The 18,467-nt window shown below is 60.7% G+C and overlaps 1 protein-coding gene across 2 annotated transcripts; it reads left to right on the forward strand.

Moving 5' to 3' along the window:
• Positions 1–905: 905 nt before the first annotated feature.
• On the forward strand, positions 906–17,781 carry LOC134560994 (protein-arginine deiminase type-1-like). 2 transcript variants are annotated; one of them, XM_063417533.1, is made up of 17 exons: positions 906–1,359; positions 3,720–3,842; positions 6,295–6,469; positions 7,254–7,323; positions 8,692–8,753; positions 9,630–9,747; positions 9,825–9,950; positions 11,181–11,356; positions 11,447–11,550; positions 12,041–12,164; positions 12,863–12,970; positions 13,053–13,204; positions 15,457–15,601; positions 15,924–16,017; positions 16,330–16,409; positions 17,199–17,324; positions 17,404–17,781. In XM_063417533.1, the coding sequence occupies exons 2-17, from the start codon at positions 3,751–3,753 to the stop codon at positions 17,635–17,637; spliced, it is 1,986 nt and encodes a 661-aa protein (XP_063273603.1). In that variant the 5' UTR covers positions 906–1,359; positions 3,720–3,750; the 3' UTR covers positions 17,638–17,781. The 2 variants fall into 2 exon arrangements, with proteins under 2 accessions (XP_063273603.1, XP_063273602.1); XM_063417532.1 differs by lacking the exon at positions 906–1,359 and having other exon boundaries at positions 2,500–3,842.
• Positions 17,782–18,467: the final 686 nt, after the last annotated feature.

Consider the following 18,467-nt stretch of genomic DNA (forward strand, 5'->3'; position numbering starts at 1 on the left):
CCCCAGAGAAAACCTGAAGGATCCCTAAAGGAAACGCGCGGAGCCCCGAGCCCTGCCGAGCCCAGCGGGGTTTGATAACTGGTTCCGTGTCTCGCCCTGCTCAGGTAATTAGGCTGACACGGCTCGTAAAGGTTGCCGCCTGCAATTCTGCATGCGGGGTAATTAACGAGCTGTAATTAACGAGCTGTAATTATCGGCTTAGGGAGATTATCAAACTTTCCTTGGCAGAGTGGTGCTGCAGGATGGGCGGGGAACAACGCCCCGGAGGGATCCGGCTGCTCCGGGGGCGGGCCGGGTCCGTGTCTGCTTGGAGGGGGGACTGGGAAAAGGCTGGGACTGGGAAAGGCTGGGACTGGGAAAGGCTGGGATAGGGGAAAGGCTGGGACCGGGAAAGGCTGGGACTGGGAAAGGCTGGGACTGGGAAAAGGCTGGGACTGGGAAAGGCTGGGATAGGGGAAAGGCTGGGACTGGGAAAAGGCTGGGACCGGGGAAAGGCTGGGACTGGGAAAGGCTGGGACTGGGAAAAGGCTGGGACCGGGGAAAGGCTGGGACCGGGGAAAGGCTGGGACCGGGGAAAGGCTGGGACCGGGGAAAGGCTGGGACTGGGAAAAGGCTGGGACTGGGAAAAGGCTGGGACTGGGGAAGGGAAGGGGCTGGAATTGGGGAAATGCTGGAATTGGGGGAAACCAAAGGCAGCCCCCCGGAGCGGGCTGTCCCCTCCCGGAGCGGGCTGTCCCCCCCCGGAGCGGGCTGTCCCCCCGGAGCGGGCTGTCCCCCCGGAGCGGGCTGTCCCCTCCCGGAGCGGGCTGTCCCCTCCCGGAGCGGGCTGTCCCCTCCCAGAGCGGGCTGTCCCTCCCGGAGCGGGCTGTCCCCTCCCGGAGCGGGCTGTCCCCCCCCGGAGCGGGCTGTCCCCCCGGAGGGGGCTGTCCCCTCCCGGAGGGGGCTGTCCCCTCCCGGAGGGGGCTGTCCCCTCCCGGAGCGGGCTGTCCCCTCCCGGAGCGGGCTGTCCCCTCCCGGAGCGGGCTGTCCCCTCCCGGAGCGGGCTGCCCGAGCCCCCTGGGTGTGAGGGACAGGCGGGATCCCGCCCGTCATGTGCCGCTTTCCCAGGACAGGCTGTAATTTGGGAGAAGCTGGGCCGGGAGCCTCCGGAGCCTCCTGTCCGTGAGCAGAGCAGACGGCAGGTGGAGGAGGAAGAGGAGCGAGCGCAGGTTCCACCCAAAACCTCCCGGTGTTTGCGGCTGGGTGGGACCGAGCTGCAAAACCCACACAGCCTGAAAGGTTTGGGCCCTGTGTGCCCTCCGTGCCCAGGAGTGTGATCCCGCTTGATTTTGGGGAGCACAGACGTCCAAGGCCTGAAAGGTTTGGGCTCTGTGTCTCCTCTGTGCCCATGGACGTGATCCCTCTGGATTTGGGGAAGCTCAGCCATCCCAGCCCCCTGTGTCCCACCCTGTGCCCAGGGATGCAATCCCGCTGGATTTTGGGGAGCACAGAACATCCCAGCCCCCTGTGTCCCACCCTGTGCCCAGGGATGCGATCCCGCTGGATTTTGGGGGGCACAGCTGTCCCAGCTCCCGCTGTGCTCCCGGCAGTGCTGAGCTCCCCTCCCTGCAGGTTACAGAGGGCCCCAATTCCTCTCCCCGGGCCTCAGGGGTGCTCCTGTCTGGCGCTGAGCCTAAACCAGCCCGGCAGGCTCGGGGCAGGCCCCAGCCCCTGCCCAGTGCAAACCAGTGCAACCAGCAGCCTCCAGCGGGAGCCCGGCCCTGTGGGGATGGGGCTGGGGGCCGCTCCACCATTCCCGGCTCAGGGATCCATCAGGGATCCATCAGGGATCCATCAGGGCTCGAGCTCCCCAGGGAGGCGTGGAGGGCCAGCACCATTCCCAGCAGGAGCTGGGGCTGTGGAGAACAGGGTTTTACCCACAGTCTCCAGCCAGTGGGGCCTGGGAGAGGCTGGGAGTGCCTCCAGCATTCCCCGCTGGAGCGTCCTGGCTGCTCCTCCAGGCTCCTCGGGCCACTGGAGCTGTTCTGAGGTGCGAGACTCGGAGCTGGGGGTGATCGCTGCACTTGAAGTGGGAGGGAGCCTTTTCCTGGACCGCCTTCCCTCAGCCCTTCCCAGAGCCTTTTCCTGGACTGCCTTCCCTGAGCCCCTTCCCCTTTCCTGAAGCCCTTCCCGGAGCCCCTTCCTGGAGCCTGCCCGGCTCATCCCAGCAGTTCGATCCCCCAGGAAATTCCCTGCTCCCGCAGCCAAGGACGTGCAGCTCAGTGCAGTGGAGGGTCCGGCTCCTCTGAGCCCTGCCCAGCTCCCCTGGGCCTTCTCCTGCTGCTCCCCACGGGGGTTGGGCCCTTCCCAACCCTCTCCTTCCATTCCCTGTCCTGAGCACACCCACCCTGTGCCCGGGGATGAGCCATGTGGCACAGGGACACTCTGGGGCTGTTCCCAGGGATGAGCCGTGTGACACTCTGGAGCTGTGTCCATGGATGAGCCATGTGGCACAGGGACACTCTGGGGCTGTTCCCAGGGATGAGCCGTGTGGCACAGGGACACTCTGGGGCTGTTCCCAGGGATGAGCCGTGTGGCACAGGGACACTCTGGAGCTGTGCCAGGGATGAGCCGTGTGGCACAGGGACACTCTGGAGCTGTGTCCAGGAATGAGCCGTGTGGCACAGGGACACTCCGGAGCTATTCCCAGGGATGAGCCGTGTGGCACAGGGACACTCTGGGGCTGTTCCCAGGGATGAGCTGTGTGGCACAGGGACACTCCGGAGCTGTTCCCAGGGATGAGCCGTGTGGCACAGGGACACTCTGGAGCTGTTCCCAGGGATGAGCCGTGTGGCACAGGGACACTCTGGAGCTGTGCCAGGGATGAGCCGAGTGGCACAGGGACACTCCGGAGCTGTTCCCAGGGATGAGCCGTGTGGCACAGGGACACTCTGGAGCTGCTCCCTCCATCCCCAGCAGGCAGAGTCTCCCTCCCACTCCCGCCGGGTTTCCCAGCTCGCAGGCAGGCAAATCCTCTGGGATGGGATGGCCCAGAGAGGGAGGGATGCCCGCGGTCCCCGCACCTTCCCGCAAAGGGGATCTTTCCCGTGGGATCCCAGCCTGAAACCCCTCCATTCCCTGAAGCCCGAGGTCCGAGCGAGATGCCGAGGGGGTTGAATTTCCCTGGAATCCTCTGCTTGTCGGCCGTCGGTGTTTCCCGGCCCCTGCCGGCCCCGTAACCAGTTCTCCCTGCCGCGTCCCTCCCGTCCCCGGCACGGCTGGGCTGGGAAGGACCGGCCTGAGCAAACATTTCCTTTTGTTGGGCTGCGCTCGGGCATGGCCCTGCCGCTGCAGCCGGGGCCGTGACTCACCCGCGCGGAGGGAGCCCGGCTGGAAAATTTGGGGTGTTTTAAAGAAAATGCCCGGTTTTAATGACAGCGTTGTAATAACCCCAAACAACCGCCCTGCGCTGCCGGGGAAGTGGGAATGTTTAATGCATGAACCGCGGGGTTTGGGATGGAGCTGGGAAGGAGCAAAAAGAGGAGAATAAACCCCAAGCCCCCGCCGAGGAGCATCCAGCAGGGCTGGCTGTCACCTCGTGCCTGCCCCGGGGCTGCCCTATCAGCTCCATCTCGGGGTGGAGGTGGAACCAGGGTCCCCCGGCCGAACCCCGTCATCCCGGGAAGGAGGAGCCGCCTTCCCGAGCCTTTTAATCCAGTCCTGCTGGTTTCCCTGCACAGCCCGGAGCTCCCTGCCCATGCCCGGCTCGCCATGGCCCCGCGTCACGTCGTGCCGATGTCCACCAGCCACGCCGCCCGCGGCGTCTGCGTGCTGGGCACCGAGGTCCTGCTGGACACGCGCCGGTAAGGCCCGGCACCGCGGCATCCCATGGAGCTGCCAGGATTTGGAATGGGTTTGCTTGGGATCGGGGCATCCCGGGGTGATCCATGGAGCTGTCAGAATTTGGGATGGGTTTGCTCGGGATCAGGGCATCTCGGAATGTTCTGTGGAGCTGCCAGAATTCAGGATGGGTTTGCTCGGGATTGGGGCATCCTGCCATGTTCCACGGAGCTACAGGGTTTTGGGATGGGTTTGCCTGGGATCAGGGCATCCTGCCATGTTCCACGGAGCCACCAAAATTTGAGATGGGTTTACTCAGAATCAGAGCATCCCAGTGTTTTCCATGGAGCCGCCAGGATTTGGGATGGGTTTGCTCAGCATTGGGGCATCCTGGGGCGTTCCATGGAGCTGCCAGAATTTGGGATGGGTTTGCCTGGGATTGGGGCATCCTGCCATGTTCCACAGAGCCGCTGGGATTTGGGATGGGTTTGGAGGAGGCGCAGGCAGTGAGAACTTGGAGCTCGTCAGGAGTTCATCCAAGGGTTTGGAGGGACGGGTCCCGCTGGGGGTGCCTCAGGGGATGATGCCCACGGGGAGCTCGTCCAAGGTTCTGTTACAGGGGATGATCTCCCACAGGGAACTCACCCCAAAGTCTGTCCTAGGGGATGATGTCCCAGTGTGTGCTTTAGGGAACGATGTCCCATGGGGACCTCACCCCAAAATTCTGGTTTTGGGGATGATACCCCACAGGGAGCTCATTTTTGGGGATGTTATTCCATAGGGAGCTCATTTTTGGGGATGATATCCCACAGGGAACTCATTTTTGGGGATGATATCCCACAGGGAGCTCATCCAAAGGCGGGACATTGTCTTGAGGTGTCACAGCGGAGCTGGGCCGGGATGGTTCGGAGGCAAAGCCCGAGCACACCCCAGCTAAGCCCGGGTCTATTTCTGGCTCTAAAAACATTGGGCAAGAGCAATTCAAGACGAGCAACTCGGAGCTAAAACGGGAGGAGGGATAAAATGTGTGGCTCAGGCAGCAAAAATCCGGCGGCGGCCGTGCACGGGCAGCACTGGGAAAAGGGATTTTTCCAGAATTAAATACGGGGTGTCTTTATTGGGCAGATAGGCGGCTGTCCCTGCCCTGCCCTCGCAGTGTCATTATTTAATAAATCACGTTTGTAATGACAGAGAACGCGGGCCCGGCCGGTCGGCATCGCATCCGGGCAATTATTGGGATGGAGCACTGGAGCCGGGCCAGGATGGGCCACCGTCCCCTCAGAGAGCTTTGGCTGCCCTACAACAGCCTCGTTCTTCCCTTCATTCCGATGGGAATGTGGAAAACCCATCATCTGCAATTTTCTGTCCTGCTTTTGGACGCAGAGCCCTCTCAGTCCTCTCAGTCTCAGGCCAGAGCCCCCAAATGGGGTAATTCGGCTTCTTGGTGACAAACTTGAGCCGTGGTCCCACACAGCAGATGATGGAGGCTCTTCCAGCTGAAAAATGGGATAATTTTATTCCTGGAGAGCACCAGCTGGGGGGAATTTAGTGATGGATGCATCAATTTTGGGCTGTTTGGGGCAGAACATGCAGCTCATTGGGAATCAGGCGGCGCCGCTGGGGTGGGAGGGCCACAAGCCCACGGCAAACAGCCCCAAATCTGCGGGATCACGGCATCCCCTGGATCCACGGCTTCATGGGATGTTCCAGATGGGGATGAGATCCAGCATTCCCCAGATCCACAGCTTTGTGGGGTGTTCTGGATGGGGATGGGATCCAGCATTCCCTGGATCCACGGCTTCGTGGGATGTTCTGGATGGGGATGCCAAGCCCAGGGAATGCCTTTATTTCCTCACAAGCTGCTGCAGGCACCGGGGATGCCGCGCCAAGAGCAACACCGGGGATGGATCCCTGCCGCGGCGGGGTTTTGATGTCGCATTTTTTATGTTCTCGCTGCTGAAATTCCCGCCCGGCTCCCCCGGGACGCAGCCGGAGCAGGTCGGGGCTGCCGGGACAGAGCGGGGCCGGGGCTGTAATGAGCAGGGAGCCGCACTTCAAAGGCTCCCGAGGATGCCACGGAGCTGGGCGCGGGCGCCGCACGCCCGGATCCCGGCTGCGCTCCAGCCCGAGCATCCCTCAGGTCCCAGGATGGTCCCACAACGCCCAACCCCACGTGTGGCTGGCATGAAACTCATCCTGGCTCTTCCTCAGTCAGGGTTTTGTCACGGGGCACTGAAATTCTGGAAATTCTTCGCTCCAAAGGGAGGCTGGATGTGGGATAAACCACGGGCGGACGTGCTGGAGCTGCAGTGGGAGCCGGGCTTGCTCAATGCTGCCACAGAGATCCCACGGGTGGAACTCCAGGGACCATTTCATCACCCAGGGATGGTCTCGGGGCCCTTCCCACCCAGCCGTGGCTGGGTTTAATTCCAGGTTTGGGGAGTTGGTCTCTGAGCCGAGGTCGCTCTGTTCCAGGTCCACCCCCAGGGGTGCCGCGTCCTTTGAGGTGCACGCCACGCCGGCGGTGACGGTGCACGTCATCCACAGCCCCGCCACAAAGCCCACCCTGGAGTCCCGGTGGCCCCTGGATCCCGACATCGAGGTGGTGGTGACCATCGACGTCACCAGCAGGACCGTCGACGACAACCAGGTCAGGTGCAGCCCGTGTGCTCAGACTGGGGAAACCTGCCGAGTTTTCCAGGAAAACTCGAGGATTTCTGAGTAATGCTGACACCAGGGGGGTTCTTCACGGGAGGAACTCGAGGGGAGTTGTGTAATTGGCACTGATGGGAAATGAAACCCAGAAGGAGAAGGTCCCACTTGGTGCCCCAACGATGACAACACGGCGGTTGCAAAAGTCGGTGCCGGCAGCAAAAAATACCCCAAGTCTGGCTTTTGCCGTGCCCGATTTTGTGCTGAAGCTGGCACAGAGGGTTCCGATGAACTCTGATCAATCGGGTAGGGCTGGGATGGACCTCCCAGGGCCGGCTGCATGGGCAGGCAGAGGTGGGATCAGTGATCCTTGTGGGGCTCTTCCCAGCTCATTCCGTGATCCCAGGAGGGTGGAGATCCCTTCAGCCCAGCGGGATGTGGGTCACAGTGTGGGGATGGAGATGCCACCAGCCCATTGGGATGTGGGTCACGGTGTGGGGATGGAGATCTGGCCAGCCCAGCGGGATGTGGGTCACGGTGTGGGGATGGAGATCCCCTCAGCCTGTTGGGATGTGGGTCACAGTGTGGGGATGGAGATCCCCTCAGCCTGTTGGGATGTGGGTCACGGTGTGGGGATGGAGATCCCCTCAGCCTGTTGGGATGTGGGTCACGGTGTGGGGATGGAGATCCCCTCAGCCTGTTGGGATGTGGGTCACGGTGTGGGGATGGAGATCCCCTCAGCCTGTTGGGATGTGGGTCACGGTGTGGGGCTGTCTCCGCAGGTGAAGATCTCCTACTTCGACCGCGAGGGCCGCGAGCTGGCGGTGGCCTGGCTGTACCTCACCTGTGTCGGTAGGTGCCCGCCGGGGCTCCACGGATCCCTGCTCTCCTGGGATCCAGCTGTATCCACAAGGCCGGGATTCCTCGGGGGCCACGGGCGATGGAGGTTTGGGTGTTCACGGATGCTGACGAGCAAGAGGGAAATAATTAAAACGTGATTAATTAAATGCTGCCGTATATGGTGCGGGAGAGACGGAGGCCGGGCCACGTTCCCGCCCAGGCGCGCACGGAGCATCCTCCCGTGCCTGCCGAGGTGGCTGCTCTGGGAGCAGAGGATCCTCGGGAGGTCTCCTCACCCTCTGCGGCGGCGGGGGAGAGGAATCGGCACCGCAGCGGTGCCTGACCTATTTCAGGAGTTTAGGGCGAGGTGAATCACTCCCTCCACGTGCCTGCTCTCCCCTGCTGACTACAAAGGGAGTCTAGACAGCCCGTCTGGGTGCAGAGGCCTCCGCTCGGATGGATTCATTACCCTAAATTTGGGATTTTCTCAAGCGTTCACATGACAGCCAGACCCGTGTCCTCACGTCGTGCCTACGCCTCCCAGAATTGCCCTGGAGAGGCTGAAGGTTTCCTGTGTCCCATGGTTGATGGGCCCAGCTGGAGCCAACTCGGGCCACCGCTGGCCACAGGGATTTTGCCTTCCAAATGTTCTTCCCTTGGTTAGGTTTAGAGTTTCCCTCCCAGCTTTTCCGTGTTGTCCTCTCTGCCCTGTGGAGAACAATCTCTGCCTCAATCCCTGTGTGTTCCACACCTTGTGTATCCCGTCCAGAGGAGTTTTTGGGTTAGGACTGAGGTGGGGTTTGGATGAGGTCACCGATAAATCTCTGCAGTAGAGGCAAAAATTTGGGGCAGGAAGGGCTCTGTGAGGGGAAGTCCTGCTCAGATTTCCTAGGAATTAGTTGTGTGTTTGCTCAGCCACGGGGAAAATGTGTTTTTGTGCCCCCACGTTTTGGCTTCATGGAAAACAGGACAGTCAACAGGATATTGCTGAAAACGTGAAAAATGCCATGGAAGCATAAAATCTGCCATGAAAACACAAAATCTGCAATGAAAACATAAAAACCGGCATGAAAACATAAAAACCAGCATGAAAACATAAAAAATGGCATGAAAACATAAAATGCTATGAAAACGTAAAATCAGCCATGAAGTGGAGATGTCCCTGCTGGGGGGAACCAAAATGAGAGGAGGCACCTGGAGATCAAAGAGGGAAGCTCATGGCAAAGCCATTGGGAGGGGTTGGGTTGTCTTCTCCCGCTTCGTTAGAATCGTTGGGTCTGGAGCAGCTCCGGAGGGGTGAGGTGGGGCTGGAGTGGGGTCACGGTGCCAAGGGGGAGCCCCAGGGCTCATCTGTGGCTTCCTCCCCTCTCGCTGTTCCAGAGGTGTCCCTGGACGTGGACTGGAGCCGCAGTGGCCGCGTGAGGAGCAAGGGCAAGGACAAGGTGAGGAGAGCGCTGTGGGAGGGCGGGTCCGTGGCTGGCCCCTTCCTGGAAAATCTCCGGCAGGGACAGGGGCCTGGAGGTGTCTGCGTGAGGACAAACCCGGCTGAGCCTCAGCCTACTAATCGAGCAGGAAAGGGACTGAGGATCATTTTCCTATTCCACGCCAAAACCTCCGGCAGCTCCAGCCTGGCCCTGAGGGTCCTGTAGGAGAGAACTCTGCCTTTCTTCCCTTTTTGTTCCCTCCTTCTTCCCTCCTTCTTCCCTCCTTCTTCCCTCCTTCTTCCCTCCTTCTTCCCTCTTTCTTCCCTCTTTCTTCCCTCTTTCTTTCCTCTTTCTTTCCTCTTTCTTTCCTCTTTCTTTCCTCTTTCTTTCCTCTTTCTCCCCTTTGTCTCCCCTTCGTCTCCCCTTTCTCTCTCCTTTCTCTCTCCTTTCTCTCCCCTTTGTCTCCCCTTTGTCTCCCCTTTCCCTCCCCTTTCCCTTCTCTTTCCCTTTTCCTTCTTGGGCCCCGAAGGTGCCTCTGAATGAGCTGAGCAGACTTCAGGAGATTCCCCCCTTTGGCCACACATCTGCCCTTGCCCAGGCACTCACCGCGGGCTAATTAACCGCAGCCCAGCCAGGCTAATTAACCGCAGCCTGATCGGTGGTGCAAATCGGTTATCGAGATGGGCTGAGCCTCCCAAACCGCGGTGTCCAGGTGAGGCCGGAGGCGCTTCCAGCCTCACTGGGAGATAAAATCTCAGCAGAGCCTGTGCAGGCCCTGCCGGGGCGCTTTGGAGCCGCGCTGGTGTCTCCTCGCCGGTTCCCCTCCCAGCGTGGCCTTTCCTGGCCCAGTTTGGGGACATCCTGCTCCTGTCCCCTGCGGTGCTTCTCCTCCAGGCCAAGTGGACGTGGGGCCCGGAGGGACAAGGGGCCGTGCTGTTGGTCAACTGTGACCGGGACAGCCCCGGCGCGGGCGGCACGGACGGCGCCCAGGCGGACGTACGGACCCCGGCAGGTGGGCTGTGACCCCGGGGGGCTCCCTGGGGGCTCCCCTGGCGCCATCCCCTCCCTCGGCATCCCCTGTGTCCCCAGACCTCCAGGACATGTCCGTGATGCTGCTGCGGACCCAGGGCCCCAGTGCCATCTTCTCCGAGTACCCGGTGGTGCTGCACGTCCCCGAGAGCGACGCGGACAAAGTGCGGGTGTTCCACGCTGTCCGTGAGTGCCCCTCCTGCCCCTGCTCCCCAAACCCCTGCGTGACCCCGGGGTGAGCGGGTTCTGCTCATTGGGGCGCCTCTATTTGCTGTGATCCCCCTTTTAACCCCAAAGCTCTTCTGCTGTTGCATGAGGTGGGGCTACATGGGGAAACTCGGGGGGCAGAGAATTTTTCCTGACGGGGCTGCTGGAATTCCAACATTCCCGTGGCGCGGGAACCCCCACGTGGCTCCCGGCGCTGTTCGGGCTCGGGCAGGGATCCAGCCAGGCAGGCAGCCCATCCCGTGGGGCAGCGCCCGTCGCCTTTGAACGGCTGCATCCCCGGCAGCTCCGCGCCGAAAATCAGGTCCGGGGAGCCAAGGGTGTCATTAGAGCCTGAGCTGGAGCCACGCACCCTGGAAGGGCTGGACCCGAGGGGACGGGGCCCTCTTTGTCCTGGGAAGATCAAGCGTGCTCCCCAGGGAGGAGGAGGAGTGGGAGGAGGAGGAGGAGGGGGCTGAAGCAGCTCCTCTGCCACCCTTGGGCACCAGCAAACCACCTCCTGCTGCTGCTGGTGTGTCCCCCTGCGGGCAGGCTGCTCAATTCCTGGTGGGAATCTGGGGTTCTCCAGGCTGCTCAATTCCTGGTGGGAATCTGGGGTTCTCCAGGCTGCTGAGTTTGGGGTGGAATCCAGGGCTCTCCAGGCTGCTGAATTCGGGGTGTGGATCCAGGATTCCCCAGGCTGCTGAATTCCCAGTGGGAATCTGAGGTTCTCCAGGCTGCTGAATTCCTGGTGGGAATACGGGGTTCTCCAGGCTGCTGAAATTGGGGTGAAATCCAGGGTTGTCCAGCCTGTGGAATTCCCGGTGGGAATCCAGGATTCTCCAGGCTGCTGAATTCCCGGTGGGAATTGGGGGTTCTCCAGGCTGCTGAGTTTGGGGTGGAATCCAGGGCTCTCCAGGCTGCTCAGTTCCTGGTGGGAATCCGGGGTTCTCCAGGCTGCTGAAATTGGGGCGGGAATCCGGGGTTCTCCAGGTTGTTGAACTTGGGGTGGAATTTGGGGTTCTCCAGGCTGTTGAATTCCCGGTGGGGGTCCGAGGTTGTCCAGGCTGCTGAACTCAGGGTGGGATCTGGGGTTCTCCAGGCTGTTGAATTCCGGGTGGGGGTCCGGGGTTCTCCAGGCTGCTGAGTTTGGGGTGGAATCCAGGATTCTCCAGGTTCCTGAGTTTGGGGTGGGTGTCCGGGGCTCTCCAGGTGGTGACGCCCGCCTGCCCCTCAAGCCGGTGCTGGGCCCGGACAAGCTCTCCTACACGCTGGACCGCGCCGGCCACGGCGACAGCACCTTCTACGTGGAGGGGCTGGCGTTCCCCGACAGGGGCTTCAGCGGCCTCGTGTCCTTCAGCGCCAGCCTGCTGGAGCTGCCCCACAAGGTACGGGGGGCCGGCCCTGCCTGCCCCAGCTGAGCCCCCGTGAGGGAGGGTCCCAACCCGGGAGGGTCCCAACCCCGCTCTGGCCCCCAGGACTCGCCGGGCACGCCGATCTTCACGGACACCGTGGTGTTCCGCGTGGCGCCCTGGATCATGACGCCCAACACGCAGCAGCCCCTGGAGGTGTTTGTCTGCAGGTAGGAGCAGCGACCCCGCCGTGCCCGGCCCCTCCTGGTGTGCGGTGAGCCGGGCCCAGGCATTCCCGACTGGAGATGCTTGGGAAGGAGCCAGCTGGCGCAGTGGGAGTCATTTCCATCCCAAGGAGAAGGGCTGGAGTTCCCTCTCCAGGCCCATTCCCATGCAGGAATGCTGCCCAAGGCATTTAAATCCCAAGGAGAAAGGCTGGAGTTCCCTCTCCGGGCCTGCATTCCCATGCAGGAATGCTGCCCAGGGCATTTAAATCCCAAGGAGAAATGCTAGAAGACCTTCTACAGGTCTATTCCTATCCAGGAATGCTGCCTAGGGTGTTTCAATCCCTACGAGAAAGGCTGGAGTTCCCTCTCCTGGTCCAATCCCCCACGGAAATCCTGCCCAGGGTGTTCAGGAACGAGGAATGAGCTGCGGGGTTGGGGTTTTGGGGGCTCCCCCAGATCCCCCTGGCAGCCCCGTCCCTCCGTGTCCCCCCAGCATCAAGCAGGGCTCGGATTCCAACGAGGCCTTCCTGGAGGGGCTGCGGGCCCTGGCGAGGAAAGCCAACTGCAAACTGACCGTGTGCTCGGAGCAGGACACGCGCAGCGACCGCTGGATCCAGGTCAGCCCCCAGTGCCACCCCTGCGCCTCGGCAGCACTGGGGACAGACCAGGGGACAGGCCAGGGACGGGCACCGAGGCACAGGGGACGCTGCCGGGGTGGCACGGGTGGGGACAGTGCCCAGGGAGCCCGGCCTGGCACCAGGGACACACAGGGACACCGGGAAAGGGATCTGGTCGGGACAGGGACCCCGTGGGGCCGGGCAGGAGGGTCCCAGTGCCAGGGGACCCCATTAGGACACTGTGGCTGTGGTGTCACCCTGTGGAGCTGGGCAGGAGGGTCCCAGTGCAAGGGGACCCCAGGAGGGCACTGTGGCTGTGGTGTCACCCTGTGGAGCTGGGCAGGAGGGTCCCAGTGCAAGGGGACCCCAGGAGGGCACTGTGGCTGCGGTGTCACCCTGTGGGGCTGGGCAGGAGGGTCCCAGAGCTGGGGACCCCATTAGGACACCGTGGCTGCGGTGTCACCCTGGGCAGGAGGTTCCCAATGCCAGGGGACCCCAGGAGGGCACTGTGGCTGTGGGGACACCAGGAGGGCACCATGGCTGCGGTGTCACCCCATGGGGCTGGGCAGGAGCCTCCCCGGTGGTTTAGGCTGGGCTTTGCCAGGCTCGCCCCATTTCCTGCCCCACCCTCCCCACATCCCTGGTGCAGATTCCTATCACCCTCCAGAGCCTTCCTCCTCCTCTCCTCCTTCCCGCAGGATGAGCTGGAGTTCGGCTACGTGGAAGCTCCACACAAAACCTTCCCCGTGGTCTTTGACTCCCCCAGGAACAGAGGCCTGAAGGATTTCGCTTTCAAGAAGATCCTGGTGTGTCCTTGCGTTGACATTGCCCCTTTTTCCCCCAGAATCCCTGCACAGAGGCCCTTGGCACCCCCTCCCTCTTTTCCAGGGCCCGGATTTTGGCTACGTGACCCGGGAGCCCCCCGGGAAGAGCGTGACCAGCCTGGATTCCTTTGGGAACCTGGACGTGAGCCCGCCGGTGACGGTGCGGGGCAAGGAGTACCCGCTGGGGCGGATCCTCATCGGCAGCCCCCTGCCCTGGTGAGGACCCCTCCCTCGGGAACCCCAAATCCTCCCTCAGGAACCCCAAATCCTCCCTCAGGAACCTCTTGGGGAAAAATTCCAGGGCCCCCAAATCCCAGATTTTCCAGGCAAGCTCTGTGGCTCCTCCTCCCAAAACAAAACCCGTCTGCCACCCCCATTTTCCCATTTTCACCCCCTTTTGCCCCAATCCTGCCCGCCTGGGCTCGGGTCTGTTCTTTCGGGAGACGTTCCAGGAAAGGGTGAACCCCGGATAAGTGGGAATTGTGGTGCCCAGGGCAGGCGGTGCTTGGCAGCCCGCGGGAACAAAGCTCCCTCAAAGGCCTCCACAAAGGAGCGCGTTTTCCGGGAAAAACAACACCCGCACCCGCTCCCGCTGGTCCCATCCCAAAAATCCCACGGGATGCTCCCACCCCGCTCGTGCTGCTTCCAGAGGCAGGGAAATGGGATTTCCCCAGCCCCACCGGGGCCGTAATTATCCCTCATTACCAGGGATTTAATTAACGTCTTCCCAGCCCGTTCTGTCTAAGAAAACTTGGCCCTCACACCGGAGTGAGGCGGGATTTGGGAATCACAGGGGTGGGAAAAGCTCAACCCAAGGGTGCCCGGGGGGGAACAGGGCATGGAATGGTCCCATCCCTATGGATGGGAACGGCCTGGAGATGGATTCATGGAAAATACGGGGATATCTCGATGTATTTATATAACATACGGGAGACACCTCTATATATTCAGGGAATATTAGGGATCTAATACTATATATTTGTATGGATGTATTTATATAATATAGGTATTTAGCAGTATCTATTTATATAATATAGGAATTCAGTAATAAATATTTATGTAACATCTATATATTAATGCACTTTATACAGAATACAGGGATACATCAAAGTATTTATCTAAAATACAGGGAGATATGTTGATATATTTATACAATATAGGGATCTAGTAATATCTATTTATATTGACATATTTATATAACAGGGATTTAGCAATATATGTTTATACAATATAGGGATCTAGTAATATCTATTTATATTGATATATTTATATAACATAGGGATTTAGCAATATATATTTGTAAAATATAGGGATCTAGTAATATATATTTATATTGATATATTTGTATAACATACATTTATAGGATTCAGCAATATATATTTGTAAAATATAGGAATCTAGTACTATATGTTTATATTGATATATTTATATAACAGAGGGATCTGGTAATATCTATTTATATTGATATATTTATATAACGTAGGGATTTAGCAATATATATTTATATAACGTGTATATATTAACACACTTCATATGTAACACAGGGATATATTAATATATAACAGATATAATGATACATAATTGAGCTATTAGGAAGATAAATCTATATTAAAGTAGAACAATCTATAATTTATGTTATTATGTGTATTTACGTATGTAGATGTCTGTAATGTAGCTCAGGCCATTTCCAGCCTCTTCCCAGGAAAATGGGATAAAAATGAGATTTTGGGTGGCGTCTGGGGGGCGAATTTTGGGGAGGGGGGGAAATTTGGAGTGGGGAAAATTTGGGGCAGGGAAGTGAATTTTGGGCAGGGGGATGAATTTTAGGCTGGGGAGGGAATTTAGGGCAGGCAAGGGAATTTGGGTCTGGGGGGAGAATTTTTGGGCAAGGGATGAATTTTGGGGTGGGGAGGGAATTTTGGGGAGGGAGGCAAACTTTGGGCAGGGGAGTAGAATTTTGGGTACAGGAAGTGGATTTTTGGCAGGGGAGGGAATTTTGTGGAGGAGAGGTGAATTTTAGGCAGGGGTGTGAATTTTGGATTGGGGAGGGAATTTAGGGCAGAGGAGGGAATTTTCAGCCAGTGAGGGAATTTTGGGGAGAAGAGGGAATGTAGGGCAGGGAGGGAATTTTGGGCAGGGAAGCGAATTTTGGGCATGGAGGGAATTTAGGGCAGAGGAGGGAATTTGGGGCAGAGGGGCAAATTTTAGGGAGGGGTATGAATTTTGGGCAGGGGGTGAATTTCGGGCAGGGGTTGAATTTCGGGCAGGGGGTGAATTTCGGGCAGGGGATGAATTTCGGGCAGGGGTTGAATTTCGGGCAGGGGATGAATTTCGGGCAGGGGATGAATTTCGGGCAGGGGATGAATTTCGGGCAGGGGATGAATTTCGGGCAGGGGGTGAATTTCGGGCAGGGGATGAATTTCGGGCAGGGGGTGAATTTCGGGCGGTTGCCGGCGCTGTCCCCGCAGGGCGTCGGGCCGCAGGATGTGCCGGGCCGTGCGCGATTTCCTGCAGGCGCAGGCGGTGCAGGCGCCGCTGGAGGTGTACTCGGAGTGGCTCACCGTGGGCCACGTCGACGAGTTCCTCACCTTCGTGCCCGCCCTCGACAGGAAGGTGCCGACTCCAGAGCCTCCCCGGGCTCCTCCCCACACCCCAAAATCCCTTTTCCAGCTCTTTGTCCTTCCGGGGGCTCTGGAGGATGGAGCCCCATTGGGGTGGCGCAGGGGCTGGATTTGGGATCTCTGTGGGCATCCCATGGCCTGGGGTTGGATTTGGAATCACCGTGGGCATCCCACAGCCTGGGGCTGGATTTGGGATCTCTGTGGGCATCCCGCAGCCCAGGGCTGGATTTGGGATGGCCGTGGTGTCCCCCAGCTGGGCTCTGGGGTGTTTTATCCCCCCACAGCCAGGAGTGACCCTGGGCTCTGTCCCGCAGGGATTCCGGCTGCTCCTGGCCAGTCCCAACGCCTGCTACAAACTCTTCAAGGAGAAGCAGCAGGAGGGCCACGGGGAGGCCACGCAGTTCATTGGTGAGGGGTGGCTGAGGGTGTCCCGAGGGGACGGCAATCCTGGTGTCCATCCCACTGTCCATTCTGTGTCCATCCTACTGTCCACCCCCCCGTCCATCCCAGTGTCCATGCCATGTCCATCCCAGTGTCCATCCCCGTGTCCATCCCCGTGTCCATCCCCGTGTCCATCCCCCTGTCCATCCCCCTGTCCATCCCTCTGTCCATCCCTCTGTCCATCCCTGCGTCCATCCCTCTTTCCATCCCCCTGTCCATCCCCGTGTCCATCCCTCTGTCCATCTCCCTGTCCCTCCCCTGTCCCTCCCTGCTCCCCAGGGCTGAAGGGCCAGGAGGAGAGGAGCATCGATGAGATCCTGTCGGACGAGTCCCTGCGGAGCGACAACCGCCACGTGCAGGTGCTGCGGGCCCGGGCAGCCCCCGGCGTCCCGGGAGGGCACGGGGGGGCCCAGGGGACACCGAGGGGACAGCTGAGGGGAGGGAGAGGGTGGGGTGGGCTGGGCCGTGTCCACAGGGATGGGCTGGGAGCTTGGGATGGGCTGGGAGCTTGGGATGGGGTGGGAGGTTGGGATGGGGATGGAGGTTGGGATGGGGATGGGATCGGAGGTTGGGATGGGGATTGGATGAGAGGTTGGGATGGGATTGGAGGTTGGGATGGGGTGGGAGGTGTCCACAGGGATGGGGATGGGATGTTGGGATGGGGATGGGATGTTGGGATGGGGATGGGATGTTGGGATGGGGATGGGGATGGGGTGGGGGGCTGTGCCCAGGCATGGGCTGGAAACTTGGGATGGGGATGGGATCGGAGGTTGGGATGGGGTGGGAGGTTGGGATGGGGATTGGACGAGAGGTTAGGTTGGGGTGGGAGGTGTTCACAGGGAGGGAGGAGGGATGGGGTGGGGATGGGATGGGCTGTGAGGTTGTTCCCGGGGCTGGGAGCTTGGGATGGGATGGGGTGGAAGGTTGGGATGGGGGTGGGGTGTGAGGTTGTTCCTGGGGATAGGACAGGAGCTTGGGATGGGGATGGGATTGGAGGTTGTTCCCGGGGATGGGCTGGGAGCTTGGTGTGGGGCTGGGCTGGGCTGTGAGGTTGTTCCCGAGGACGTGGTGGGATCCAGCCAGGATCCAGCGGGGCCCATGGGTGGGGTTTGGAGGGCCGGGATGGCAGCTCCAGGTCCTCCCCACAGCGCTGCATCGACTGGAACCGCGACCTGCTGAAGCAGGAGCTGGGGCTGAGCGAGCAGGACATCGTGGACATCCCGCAGCTCTTCATCCTGACGGGCGCCCGCGCCGACGCGCTCTTCCCGGACATGGTGAGACCCCGACCCTTCCCCCTGCCCCGATCGATCCCAACCCCTGGGACCGGTCCCCGCTGGACTCTGGGCGCTGCAGGTGAACATGCTGGTGCTGGGCCGCCACCTGGGCATCCCCAAACCCTTCGGGCCCGTGGTGGGCGGGCGCTGCTGCCTGGAGCAGCGCGTGCGGGAGCTGCTGGAGCCGCTGGGCCTCTCCTGCACCTTCATCGACGACTTCTTCTCCTACCACGTCCTGGCGGGGGACGTCCACTGCGGCACCAACGTGCGCCGCAAGCCCTTCGCCTTCAAGTGGTGGCACGTGGTGCCCTGAGCACCCCGGTCCTGCAGGGGAAGGTGCATTTCCTGCTGCCGGGGGGAAGGTGCATTTCCTGCTGCCGGGGGGAAGGTGCATTTCCCGGGCTGGAAAATGCACGGCTCTGGCCAATAAAGCTTCACGGACACGGAGGGGGCAGCGCTGCCCTGCCTCTCGTCCTTCCTTGCTCCGCTCCCGGCGTGGAAATCTCCTTTGGGGCCTGGCTCTGGGCACAGGGTTTGGTTTGGGGCTGGCGGGGTGGGCAGGCTGCTCCGGGGGGTGCAGACCCCGCTCTGGGGGGTGCGGACCCCACCCCACGGCCGCGGGGCCGCGGAGTCCCCGCTCGCGGGTTTGCGGCAGGTAACGCCCCCAAATTCCCCGTTTCAGTCCAAAAATCTCTTCCTGCTGGGGAACCTGGTTCTCAGCCTGCGGGAACGCCCCCTGCCCTCCCCGGGACCTTTTCACGCGTTCTCCAGGAGAGACTCTCCGTGTCGCTCCGCTTTTTGTCTCCACCGGAGCGCGACACTTCCCCGTGCCCGCCTGGCACCGCCCCGGGAATCGAAACCCGCCCGGTGCCCCGGGCACGGCCCGGCCTGGCGCGACCCCGCTGCCGTTCTGGGGCTGGACTCGCTACTTTTGGGCAAAACGCGTTCTGTTCCTGCGGTGCAGCCGCACCTGCGGGTCGAGCTCCTGCGGGAAGGGGACTCTCCCACACACCCCACTCACCCCAAAAGCGCCTTTCTAACCCCATTTCTGACCCCCTTTCTCACGCCATCCCCCGGGGCTGTCCCTGCCGGGCCCCGAGGAGCGACATTAAATCCGGGCCGCGCGTGACCCCTTTGGGAACA

The sequence above is a fragment of the Prinia subflava genome, chromosome 21, assembly GCF_021018805.1.
Source record: "Prinia subflava isolate CZ2003 ecotype Zambia chromosome 21, Cam_Psub_1.2, whole genome shotgun sequence".
Taxonomy (NCBI): Eukaryota; Metazoa; Chordata; class Aves; order Passeriformes; family Cisticolidae; genus Prinia; species Prinia subflava.